Source organism: Ovis aries, chromosome 2 (assembly GCF_016772045.2).
Source record: "Ovis aries strain OAR_USU_Benz2616 breed Rambouillet chromosome 2, ARS-UI_Ramb_v3.0, whole genome shotgun sequence".
Classification (NCBI taxonomy): Eukaryota; Metazoa; Chordata; class Mammalia; order Artiodactyla; family Bovidae; genus Ovis; species Ovis aries.
This window is the reverse complement of record NC_056055.1, coordinates 203,889,783-203,903,369: the sequence shown is the minus strand read 5'-3', so window position 1 is coordinate 203,903,369 and position 13,587 is coordinate 203,889,783. Positions and strand designations below refer to the sequence as shown.

General features: G+C 39.1%; 1 protein-coding gene across 1 annotated transcript in view; it reads left to right on the top strand.

Annotated features, from left to right (window-relative positions):
- The window catches only part of C2CD6 (C2 calcium dependent domain containing 6), a 124,339-nt gene that overhangs the window by 36,711 nt on the left and 74,041 nt on the right, over positions 1–13,587 (top strand). The window contains exons 9-10 of the mRNA XM_060410242.1: positions 3,984–4,130; positions 13,239–13,344. Coding sequence (XP_060266225.1) covers positions 3,984–4,130; positions 13,239–13,344 — 253 coding nt within the window. The remainder of the gene's footprint in view (positions 1–3,983; positions 4,131–13,238; positions 13,345–13,587) is intronic.

The window sequence follows — 13,587 nt, the reverse complement described above, 5'->3', positions numbered from 1 at the left end:
TTATGAAGCTGAGAAAAAAGTTTGTGAGGGAATCCCCACGCTTGAAGATCCCTGTGATTGCTCTTCTCTGAGTAGACCTTGCAGTGGGAACTGCAGTCACCAGAATGAAAAGCCTAAATGAATTGGGAGGAATTGGATCCCGAGTCACAAGGTAGGTGTGGGTACAATGCTGGACAGCAGAGTTGAAGCGGCAGAGTAGTCTGTCTCATGCAGAACCACGGCACTGGATAGTCGATCATGATATTCCTGGAAACAGAATATACAGGAAGTCTACTAAATTCTTGCTTGATCTGTATTAGCATTGAAGTTCTAGGTCAAGTGAACAAAAGTAACCTGAATCATAAAAGATGATACCATGAAAATGCCACACCCAATATGCCAGCAAATTTGGAAAACTCTGCAGTGGCCCCAAGACTGGGAAAGGTCAGTTTTCATTCCAATCCCAAAGAAAGGCAATGCCAAATAATGTTCAAATTGCCGCACAGTTGCCCTCATCTCACACGCTAGCAAAGTAATATTCAAAATTCTCCATGCTAGGCTTCAACAATACGTGAACCAAGAACTTCCAGATGCTCAAGCTGGATTTAGAAAAGGCAGAAGAACCAAAGACCAAATTGCCAACATCCATTGGATCATAGAAAAAGCAAGAGAATTCCAGAAAAACATCTGCTTCATTTAAAGCCTTTGACTGTGTGGATCACAACAAACTGGAAAATTATTCAAGAGATGGGACTACCACACCACCGTACCTCCCTCCTGACAACCCTGTGTGCAGGCCAAGAAGCAACAGTTAGAACCAGGCATGGAACAACAGACTGGTTCCAAATTGGGAAAAGAGTATGTCAAGGCTGTATATTGTCACCCTGCTTATTTAACTTATATGCAAAATACATCATGTGAAATGTCGGGCTGGATGAAGCACAAGCTGGAATCAAGATTGCCAGGAGAAATATCAGTAACCTCAGAAATGCAGATGACACCACCCTTATGGCAGAAAGCGAAGAGGAGCTAAAGAGCTTCTTGATGAAAGTGAAAGAGGAGAGTGAAAAAGCTGGCTTAAAACTCAACATTCGAAAAATGAAGATCATGGCATCCAGTCCCATCACTTCATGGCAAATAGATGGGTAAACAATGGAGAGAATTTATTTTCTTGGGCTCCAAAATCTCTGCAGATGGTGACTGCAGTCATGAAATTAAAAGACTCTTGCTCCTTGGAAGAAAAGCTACGACCAACCTAGACAGCATATTAAAAAGCAGAGACATCACTTTGCCCACAAATGTCCATCTAGTCAAAGCTATGGTTTTTCAGTAGTCATGTATGGATGTGAGAGTTGGACCATAAAGAAAGCTGAGTGCCGAAGAATTTATGCTTTTGAACTGTGGTATTGGGGAAGATTCTTGAGAGTCTCTTGGACTGCAAAGAGATCAAACCAGTCAATTCTAGAGGAAATCAATCCTGAATGTTCATTAGAAGGACTGATGCTGAAGCTGAAACCCCAATACTCTGGCCACCAGATGTGAAGAACTGACTCATTGGAAAAGACCCTGATACTGGGAAAGATTGAAAGCAGGAGGAGAAGGGGACAACAGAGGACAAGATTGTTGAATGGCATCACTGACTCAATGGACATGAATTTGAGCAAGCTCTGATAGATGGTGAAAGACACGGAGGCTTGGCATGTTGTAGTCCACTGGGTCGCAAAGAGTCAGACACAACTGAGCAGCTGAACAACAAAATGTCACTGTTGTCTACCACTTAGAATAGTGGCTTAGGGAGATCAGGTGGTCAAGGAAGTTTTAACTCTGATTCATCTCACAGGGGGCCCAGTTGGTCCCCAAATCCATCCTGTAGTTATTTCCTCAGTTCTAGAATGCAGACATATTCAGCAGTTGGTGAATACCTCGCTTGACCTGTGAAATGAGGGATGTTACAGTGGGAGAGACCAAATGGAAGTCACTAGAGGTTCCAATGGTAAACCAAAAGTAATACCATATTACTGGAGGGATGGCAGAGATTTGTGCCACCATAGGGATTTGAAAGATGCAGAGATGGTGGTTCCCATCACATCCCCATTCAACTCACTTATCTTGCCTGTGCTGAGACAGATGTATCTTGGAGAATGGCGGTAGATGATTGTAAGCTTAACCAGGTGGTGACTCCAAATGCAACTGCTGTACCAGATGTGGTTTTATTGCTTGAGTAAATTAACACATCTTCAGTACCTGGCCTGCAACTCTTGATTTGACAAATGCTTTTTTTCTCCATATTTGCTAATAAAGACCATCCATAACAGTTTCTTTTCACAGGCAAGACCAGTAGTACACCTTCACTGTCCTACCTCAGAGATATATCTCTTCCCAACTCTATAATTTAGTAGACAAGACTCTTGATTACTTTCTCTTATATAAGGTATACACTGTCCCTTCCAGTGATGACATGCTGATTTGACTTAGTGAGCAGCACTACTGTAGACCTATTGGTAAGATATTTGCATATCAGAAGATGGGAAATGTTAATCAAATTTGAGGGCTTTCTACCTCAATGTAAGTCTGATAAAATTTGAAGACTTTCTAGCTCCCTGGTGGCTCAGATGCTAAAAAAATCTACCTGTGATGCAGGAGACCTGGGTTCAGTCTGTGGGTTGGAAAGATCCCCTGGAGAAGGGTGTGGCTACCCACTCCAGTAATCTTGGCTGGAGAATTCCGTGGACAGAGGAGCCTGGTGGGCTACAAGTCCATGGGGTTGCAAAGAGTTGAACACTATTGAGCAACTCGGACACATTTTTACTACTAAAGCGAAATTTTAGGGATCCAGACATGTGGCTTGTTAAGATATTCCTGCTGAGGTGAAGGGTAAGTTATTGTGTCTGGGCTCTCCTACAACCAAAAAAGAGACATACCACCTATTGGGATTCTTGAGTTTTGGAGACAACATATTCCTTTGGGTATGCTGCTCTGGCCAATTTACTCAGTAACCTGGGAAGAAAATTTATGTATATATATATATATATATATATATATATATATATATATAATTTATTATTCTCTCATTTCCTTATCATGTAACATAACATGTATTCACTTTATATCATAATACTTAAGTATTGTTAACCTTATGTCATAGTTATTTAAGTTTCAGGATATTAAGCAGAGAGTAAACATCACCCAAGGACTTTATGTCCTCTTACAGGGAAGGAGCTAGAGTTTTTGGCTACATGTATGAAGGAGAGTTGTATCATGTAAGGTGAATTATGACCTTTTTATTTTCTCATTTGTAAATAAAGCATGCTGTAAGGAGATGTTTATGGGTGCCAAGTTGACAAGGGGATGAACTTGTGATGGTTAATTTTTGTGTCCACTTGACTGGGCCATGGCATAAAGATTTGAACCTAGAGATAAGGAGAGAAATCTGGGCTCAAATACTTTGTACATCTCCTTAGAACTTCAGATCCTTCTCTCCTTTCTCATCATTGCTATCCATAATCTTAGTAGTTGCTGCTGTTGCTGCTGCTGCTGCTAAGTCGCTTCAGTCGTATCTGACTCTGTGCGACCCCATAGATGGCAGCCCACCAGGTTCTCCCATTCCTAGGATTCTCCAGGCAAGAATACTGGAGTGGGTTACCATTTCCTTCTCCAATGCATGAAAGTGAAAAGTGAAAATGAAGTTGCTTAGTCATGTCCGACTCTTGGCGACCCCAAGGACTGCAGCCGACCAGGCTCCTCCGTCCATGGGATTTTCCAGGCAAGAATACTGGAGTGGGGTGCCATTGCCTTCTCCAAAATCTTAGTAGTAGGAGTACTCAAAAGGCCACTCTCTCAGTATTTCTGACTTCCTCTTTCCTAGCTCTGTTCTCCACCGGTCCAATGTGGATATGTGAGCTTACAGTTTAAAACAGAGAATGATTCAAAAGTAGTAGCTAACATTTATTTTAGAAGAGTACTTTTGTATAATTTTGATATTTAATTTTATTACCATTTTCCAGAAATGTTATTATACCACAGCCAATAGCATATCCAGCATTCTTATCCCCAGACCTGAATGTTACTGTTGGGGCGCCAACTACCGCATCCCAGTCCAACCAGCCAGCTGTCGTGCAACTTGAAAAACTTCAGCAACAACCCCGGGAAAGGTAAAAAACCAGACCATAACAAAACAAAATTTTCATCTGAGTTATGTGTTATGTATATATTAATTTTTTCCTTTGAGACATGGGCTTGCTATTGGTCCAGAAAACTTCATCATGGTGATATTTCATATGCCCAGAGGTTATTCCAGAGTTTTGCTTTAGCATATTTAAGGGTTTGTGGTAAAAAGTCATTGACATGGGAAGAAAAGGGGTGAGAATTCATTATAAGGGAGAAAGTACAATATTTGCTCTGCCTCTTCACTCAACAATATATTTTATAGATCTCTTATGGTCTTTTCTACATTTCCTATCTTTCTTTCTCTATGCTTTAGATATTTCTTCTGATTATCTTATAATCATTGAATCTGTGTTCTTTATCTGTTGTTAAGCCAACTGAATTCTTAATTTCAGTTATTTCCTTTTCAGTTATGGAATTTTCATAATTTATTTCATAGTGCCACTTTTCTGCCAAAATCCTCAATCTTATCTTTTAGTTCTTTGAACATAATAATCATTGTTATTTCCAAGTTCATCCCTGATAACTTGATTATTTGGATTTCCTAAAAGTCTGTTTCTGTTGTTGGTTTATCTTCTCATAGTTTTTAGTCATATTTTCTGTTCTCACATGTCTAGTTGTTTTTATCAAGTGCCAAAGATTCTATTTGAAAATCTGTAGAACTACTTTGAGGATCTTGATTATATATTTTTTACAGATAATATATAAATACATTTGCATCTGGTTGCCAACTAGCCTAGGAACACTAAGCAATCCTAGATCGTTTTAATTCAGTTGAGAATGAAGTGATTTGGGCTTTCATTCCTTTTAAGGGTTTGTGGTAGAAAGTCATTGACATGGGAAGAAAAGGGGTGAGAATTCATTATAAGGGAGAAAGTACAAAAGAACATTAGTCTTTTTATGGTTTACTATAGATAGCTGGTGAGAAGTTGCTATAAAGCACAGAGAGCCCAGCCTGGCACTCTGTGATCACCTAGAGTGGTTGGATAGGGAGAGGGGAGGGAGGCTCAAGAAGGAGCAGATATATGTGTAATTATGGCTGATTTGTGTCATTGTATGGCAGAAATCAACACAGCATTGTAAAGCAATTTTCCTCTAATTAAAAAAAAAAAAAAGAGTGACACTAGTGTGAGGCAACCAGGGTACACTATTTAAGGAGGCATTTATTCTTGGGGAAGAACCCTTTAGGGTCCCAACTGAAAATCTAGGTGTTTACCATGGCTTCTCATCCTTAGCAGGGTCTGAACTCTGGTTTTCCCTCATTCTTACATATTTATCTCAGAGCTCTGAACTCTTCATCACCACAAATACTTGAAGGAAAATGGCTCCAAATTATGGGCTCAAAGTCTCCAGACTTCTTTTCTGTCTGCAATTTTGGCTCTGAAAATCCTTGCTGCCTTTATAACTGACTAATGCTTCCAAACAAAAAATTTTTAAATATTTTGTCCAGTTTTTTTCAGTTGTCCAGTGTGATGGTTTGTCTGAAATAACCTATTCTATCATTGCCAGAAATAGAACTCTTGAATATTTTAAAAATAGTGTTTATGTGTATGCATAGCTTACTGGACTTATAGATTAATTCACAAACATTGAGTTGAGTCATCAAGAAACCCCTTTTCCCCCTAGTCATATGTTTTATTCTTTTAATAATGTTTGTGCATGTGTGCTCGATTGCTTCAGTTGTGTCTGACTCTCCAAACCTATGGACTGCAGCCTTCCAAGCCCATCTGTCCATGGGATTCTGAAGGCAGAAATATTGGAGTGAGTTGCCAGGGGTTCTTCCCCACTCAGGGATCAAACTCGCATCTCTTATGTCTCCTGCATGTAGGTGGATTCTTTACCACTTATGCCATCTGGGAAGCCCTCCATAAAGTTTATTTATTTATAATTTTTATTGGAATATGGTTGATTTACAATTGTAAATTGATTGTCAACAAAGGTCCATCTAGTCAAGGCTATGGTTTTTCCAGTAGTCGTGTATGGATGTGAGAGTTGGACTGTAAAGAAAGCTAAGTGCCGTTGAATTGATGCTTTTGAACTGTGGTGTTGGAGAAGACTCTTGGGAGTCCCTTGGACTGCAAGGAGATCCAACCAGTCCCTCCTAAAGGAGATCAGTCCTGGATGTTCATTGGAAGGAGTGATGTTGAAGCTGAAACTCCAATACTTTGGCCACCTGATGCGAAGAGCTGACTCATTGGAAAAGACCCTGATGCTGGGAAAGACTGAGGGCAGGAGGAGAGGGTGACGATGGAGGATGAGATGGTTGGATGGCATCACCGACTCAATGGACGTGGGTTTGGGTAGACTCCAGCAGTTGGTGATGGACAGGGAGGGCTGGCATGCTGCGGTTCATGGGGTTGCAAAGAGTTGGACATGAATGAGTGACTGAACTGAACTGATTTACAATGTCTTGTTAGTAAACATGACATTTTTGTCTCTTGTTATGGTCTTTGGCTGATTTATTTAGTTGTCCATTTTATTCTTTTAGCACTTTGGGTGTAAGATTGCCACTTTCTTCTGGCCTACAAAGTTTCTGCTAAAAGATTTGTTCATAGTCTTATGGTGGCTTTTTTGTACATAGCAAGTTGTTTTTCTCTTGCTGCTTTTAAGATTCTCTCCTTGTCTTTCATTTTTAGCAATTTAATTTTAATGTGTCTCAGTGTGAGTTATTTGAATTACTTTTATTTGGAACCGTCTGGACTTCCTTGATCTGGTATCTCTTTCCTCTGGTTGGGGAAGTTTTCAGTTATTATTTCTTTGAGTAAGCATCTGTCCCTTTCTTTCTCTCTCCTTCTAGTTCCCCTGTAATAAATATATTGGTCTACTTGATGGTTTATTGTAAGTTCCTTAAGCTATCGTCTCTCTTTTTTATTCTTTTCTGCTTCTCTGATTGGATGAATTTCATTACATTGTCTTCACATTCCCTGACCCTGTCTTCTGAATCATCTGGTTTGTTCTTAATCTCTCTGTTGAATTTTTGTTCAGTTATTGTATTCTTCAGCTCTGTGATTTCTGTTTGATACTTTCTAGTATTTTCTGCTTCTATGTGAAATTCTCACTTTGTTCATGCATTTTTCTTCTGACCTTGATGAACATCTTTATGAGCATTATTTTGATTTCTTTATCAGGCAAGTCACTTATCTCTGTGTCATTTATGTCTGTTTCTAGAGTTTTATCTTGTTCTTTTGTTTGGAACTTATGTTTCTGGAGTTTTATTATTTTGTTTAGGACTTACTCCTCTCTTACTTCATTTTCCTAACTCTCCATATTGGTTCCTGAACATTAGATAAAACAACCACCTCTGTTAGTTTTGGTATTGTGGGCTCATGTAGGAAATGAACCTTATTATCAGCCTAGTCCAAGTTCTTGGTTGTCCTTCACACCTTTGTGACTATCCCAGTCACCTTCTTTGTTTTTAGTGACCCTCCCAAGACTTGAGGGTGTGTCAAGACTTGTCAGTGTCCCAAACGGGAGGACTTCAGTCAGCACCTACATTCAAGCTGATTGGAAGGCTGAACCCCCAGGTAGATGCTGGAAAAGTATGTAGTTAGAACCCTTCCAAGGAGAAACTGGTAAGACTTTTTTTTCCTGTTCTCTCTGTGCTGGGTCTGTGTGTATATGCACAGGGTTGGTAGCTCTTGTACCCATTAAGAACTTCTTTGTGTGCTGTAGTCCTGTGGACCGGAAAATGCAAACCCTGTTGACTATGACGTCAGGCAATCCGGGGACCTGTGCCTCCGATGGCAGCCACAAAATCTGGGATGCCGGTTGTGTGTACAAGCTCTTTCCTTGGAGACACTGGTGATCTGGGTCAGGCTAGGAGAGAAGGGAGCTATGGAGTCTGCTGACTTCCCTGCTTTCCTGCTGCTGCTGCTAAGTCGCTTCAGTCATGTCCGACTCTGTGCGACCCCATAGATGTAAGCCCACCAGGCTCCCCCGTCCCTGGGATTCTCCAGGCAAGAGTACTGGAGTGGGGTGCCATTTCCTTCTCCAGTGCATGAAAGTGAAAAGTCAAAGTGAAGTCGCTCAGTCGTGTCCGATTCTTAGCGACCCCATGGACTGCAGCCTACCAGGCTCCACCACCCATGGGATTTTCCAGGCAAGAGTACTGGATTGGGGTGCCATTGCCTTCTCCTAGAAGCATACTAAATTAGAGGCCTGACCCTCAAGCAGCAGCTTTTACAGAATTCAAGTAGGCTTTTTTTGGGGACGGACTGGGAGATGTACCAATTTGCCTATACTGTGCTGAGCCTTGGGCAAACAGGTATGGCAAACCCTTAGTGAACCCATTAAGAACTATTTATTTATTTTTTAACCTTGTGTGTCTCCTGGTCACAAGGTGTGACCTAGCAAGGTGTTTTCAGGGCCTGTCTTTAAAGTGACAGTCTTGAACTTGGAGCACTAGATGTAGAGTCCAAACTTTTCTGTCCTCAAGTAGATTCCTTCCCAATTGTATGGCATTATGTCAGGGTTAGGTTTATGATGAAAGTGTCTCAGCCTCTCTTACCCATTTTGTTGTGAGTTTTCTTTCATTTGTCCAGTGTTTCAGAGTTGCTCAGCTATTTCTAGATTTCTTTCAGCAGGATTTCTACTTCTGGATTTCTTTCTTGCACAGCTATAGATTAGGTGCATCTTTGGGAGGGGATGAATGAGTTCAGAGGCTTTTTCACCATCTTGAATAGAAATGCACAAATTTCTTCAATTCTTGGCTTAGTAAAACACACCTAGATCATCATAACAGCTTCTCCACTCAGAGTAGCTCCCTGAGCTCCACCTGCTGAACCTCAGCTTATTTGGATTCCGGTGACATGGATGGCTGTTGCTCTGTCTTCTCTGGAATGGCAGTACCACCCAACCCCCTTCTTTCTAGAAGAATGGGTCCCCCTCTGCTCACTGACTCCCAGATTTGTGATATCTTTCTTGTGTATTTCGGCAATCTAAGAATGTTATTTTGCTCTGTATTATCTTCTTCTTATAACTATTGGATTGGCCAAAAAATTCCTTTGTTTTTTTTTTTAATGTAAAAAATAAGAGACATATTTTTCATTTTTACCAAGAAGTTTATTGAACAATGTATTCACCATTTTGTTCTACTACCTTCTCCAATTTTTTAGACGACTTCATAATTCCATCTTCCCAACTCTTTTATCTTTTTGAGCAAAGAACTGTTCCAGGTGCCTTTTACAGTCTTCTAAGGAATTGAAGTTTTTTCCATTAAGAGAATTTTGTAAACTGAAATAAATGGACATTCGAAGGTGCGATGTTTGGTGAATACAGAGGATGAACCAGAACTTCTCAGCCAAGCCGTGACAGTTTTTTCCTTGTCATCAAAGAAACATGTGGTCTTGCATTATCCTGATGGAAGATTATGTGGTTCTGTTGATTAATTCTAAATGCTTTCTGTTGAGTGCTGCCATCAGTTGATCTAATTGGAGAGGTACTTATTAAAATTCATCATTTGGTTTTCCAAAAGGAGCTCATAATAGGGAACTTCCTTCCAAACCCACCATATACAAAAAATCACCTTCTTTGAATGAAGACTGGCCTTTGGTGGTTGGTTGGTGGTGGTTCATTTTGCTTGCCCCATGATCTTTTTTCTATTCCATATTATTATGCAGTATTGACTTTTCATTGCCCATCACAGTTTGTTTTAAAAATGGAATATTTTTGATGTGTTTTAAGTAGGGAATTGTGTGTGGAAATACAGTCTAGGATTTTTTCACTTAACTTATGTGGAATCCAAACATCAAAATGATTAACATAACCAAACGTGTGGATTTTCAATGCTTGATTTGGATGTTTTGAGTATGTCAGCTACCTCCCACATGATATAATATTGATTAATTTATGTCTTGATTTGATTACTATCTACTCCAACTTGTCTACCCAACTGTGGTGCATCATTGGCAAGAAATCTCTAGCACAAAGTTTCTCAAACTGCTTTTGACATGTTCAATCAGTCATAGCACCTTCTCCATATACTGCACAAATCTTTGTGTTTCTGTTGTGTTTTTACCTTTCTTGAAATAATGAAGCAGAATATGCTGAAAATGTTGCTTCTTTTCTTCTGTCCTCAATATTAAAGTGGGTACACAAAAGTTCACCAATTTTGATCATTGTTTAAATGCATACTTATTTAGCAACTGTCACAATACAGTCTAACAAAATTGTTTTGAGTGAAGGTAACCAAAGCCTTTGACTGTGTGGATCACAATAAACTGTGGAAAATTCTGAAAGAGGTGGGAATACCAGACCACCTGACCTGCCTCTTGAGAAACCTATATGCAGGTCAGGAAGCAACAGTTAGAACAGGACATGGAACAACAGACTGCTTCCAAACAGGAAAAGGAGTACATCAAGGCTGTATATTGTCATCCTGCTTATTTAACTTCTATGCAGAGTACATCATGAGAAACGCTGGCCTGGAAGAAGCACAGCTGGAATCAAGATTGCTGGGAGAAATATCAATAACCTCAGATAGGCAGATGACACCACCCTTATGGCAGAAAGTGAAGAGGAACTAAAAGCCTCTTGATGAAAGTAAAAGAGGAGAGTGAAGAAGTTGGCTTAAAGCTCAACATTTAGAAAACTAAGATCATGGCATCTGGTCCCGTCACTTCATGGGAAATAGATGGGAAACAGTGGAAACAGTGTCAGAATTTATTTTGGGGCGCTCCAAAATCACAGCAGATGGTGATTGCAGCCAAGAAATTAAAAGATGCTTACTCCTTGGAAGAAAAGTTATAACCAACCTAGATAGCATATTGAAAAGCAGAGACACTACTTTGCCAACAAAGGCCCGTCTAGTCAAGGCTATGGTTTTTCCAGTGGTCATGTATGGATGTGAGAGTTGGACTGTGAAGAAAGCTGAGCATCGAAGAATTGATTCTTTTGAACTGTGGTGTTGGAGAAGACTCTTGAGAGTCCCTTGGACTGCAAGGAGATCCAACCAGTCCATTCTGAAGGAGATCAACCCTGGGTGTTCTTTGGAAGGATTGATGCTAAAGCTGAAACTCCAGTACTTTGGCCACCTCATGCAAAGAGTTGACTCATTGGAAAAGACTCTGATGCTAGGAGGGATTGGGGGCAGGAGGAGAAGGGGACGACAGAGGATAAGATGGCTGGATGGCATCACAGACTCGATGGACGTGAGTTTGAGTGAACTCCGGGAGTTGGTGATGGACAGGGAGGCCTGGCGTGCTGCAATTCATGGGGTCGCAAAGAGTCAGACATGACTGAGTGACTGAACTGAACTGAACTGAACCACTAAGTGCTGCTTGAGCCATCTTATGGGAAAAAATGAACAAACCCTTTGGTCAACCCAATACTTCGGCCCTGATAATTCTCTATTGCTTGTCTTATATGAAATTATTTTCATGAATTTTTTGTAGAAGACTTGGTTTAAAAAACTCTTCTAGTTTCACAGAGCTCCCACTTCTGAAGTTTTTATTTGGTGTTTAAAAATACAGTGGGGCTTCCCTGGTGGTTCAGATGCTAAAGAATGTGCCTACATTGTAGGAAACCCAGGTTTCTGCAAGCCCTGTCTCAAAGCAGTGACCTGGGTGGTCAGTTTTGATTATTCTCAGTGGTTAGACTACTCCAGTCCTCTTAGTTCTTATCATGAATCCTTTGTACTCATCCACTAACGGAATGAGCAAAACCCTCCCAGTTTCAACTGCTATTCTCAAACTGGCTGGCTGGGCTTTCTTGTGACTGCCTGTTGGCTGTTTGGGGATGACTTATTCTCACGTTCATCAGATGCCCCTGTTATACCCGTTGCTTTCTCCCAGATATTCACTGATACCATGGAAGTCTTATGTGTATGGGGTTAATAGGAAAACCTTGTCACATGATTTTGTTGTAAATGTTGCCTGTAAGTTTTGGGGTATGCTGTCCAGATACTGTGAGTTTTTATGTAGATATTTGGGAAGATTCAAAAACTATACTGTCACTGCTTCTATCACCATCTTGGAATTTTCCTTGTTTTATAAAACTTTTATATTCATAATACTTTACTGTGGTATCATTTGGGGGGATTTATTTAAACAATCATCTGTAAGTAATAACAGCTGTTTCTTTGTTCCCAATCCTTAATCCGTAACTTTGTTTTCTTGTCATTCTGTGCTGGCTAGAAGCTCCAGTTAATGTCTGTTATAAATAGTGGATATCTTTATTTTGTTTAGGATCTTTCATGGCAAAGCTCATAGCATTAAAAAGCCAAACACATTATTTATGTAGTTTTTTTTTCTGATGTCTTATACCAAATAAAGTAAATTATTCCTTCTCTTCTTTGTTTTCTGTGAGTTTTTTATTTTAATCATAAATGGCCATGGGATTTTGTCAAATTATTTTTCTCTTTTAATCAGCTAAATTGTATGTAAATTATATGTTTTATTGTTAATGTCAAAATATCCCTATATTCCTGGAATAAAGCCACCTTGTTAATGGTATATTATCTTTTCCTTATACCACTAGATTTTTTTGTACTAAAATTGTATTTTATTTGTAAGATTTGCATCTATGTTTGTGAGTGAAATTAAACTAATTTTCCTTTTTTGTAATGTCCTTGTTATGCTTTATTATCAAGATCAGTGTCCTCATGAAAAATTGAGAAACATTTCCTCTTTTCCATTTAATTCTTGACAATTATAAATTTCTTGGATTAGGAACAAAATTCTTGTCTTTTTATTTATTTTAATACTGAATATATATATGTACTGAATAATTTAAAAAATACGTATATCTTGGTTACATAATGAAACATATATATAGAATAATTTCTAAAATATATGTGTATAACTTAAAAATAATAAGACCATTGCCTAGATATTTACAATATAGGGTTAAGAAATACAACATTACCAATATTATAATGTGTTTTATATGCCCTTATATGATTACATCCCTCTCCAGGAAACTACTACTCTGAATTTTATTGTAATCATTCTTTTTCCTTTGTATCCTTAAACAATATATTGTTGATTTTTTCTTTAAGAACTTTATATAAATGTATCATACTGTATATGTTGTTCTTTGATTCATACCATATATATTCTTCTGTCACTTTTTAAGTCTGTGACTGATTCTTTCTTTAGGCTGGAAAAAATGAAAAAAGAATATAGACATCTAAGTACATGGGCAGAAAAAGCTAGCTATTTAGAAGGACTTCTTACCCCAGGATTAGAACATAAGGAACCTAAGGTAATTAACACACTGCATTGTTTCATATATAGAGTTTTATTTTAAAATTATGATAGTTAAAAATAATGATCAAAAGCCTGTTCTTTATGTCTGTGTCTCCTTTACTGCCCTGTACTCACAGATGGAAAGAACAGACTTTGGACTCAGTGGGAGGAGGAGAGGGAGAGATGACTTGATGGAAGAGCGCTGAGACACATACATTACTATATGTAAAACAGAAAACTAGTGCATGAAGCAGGGCAC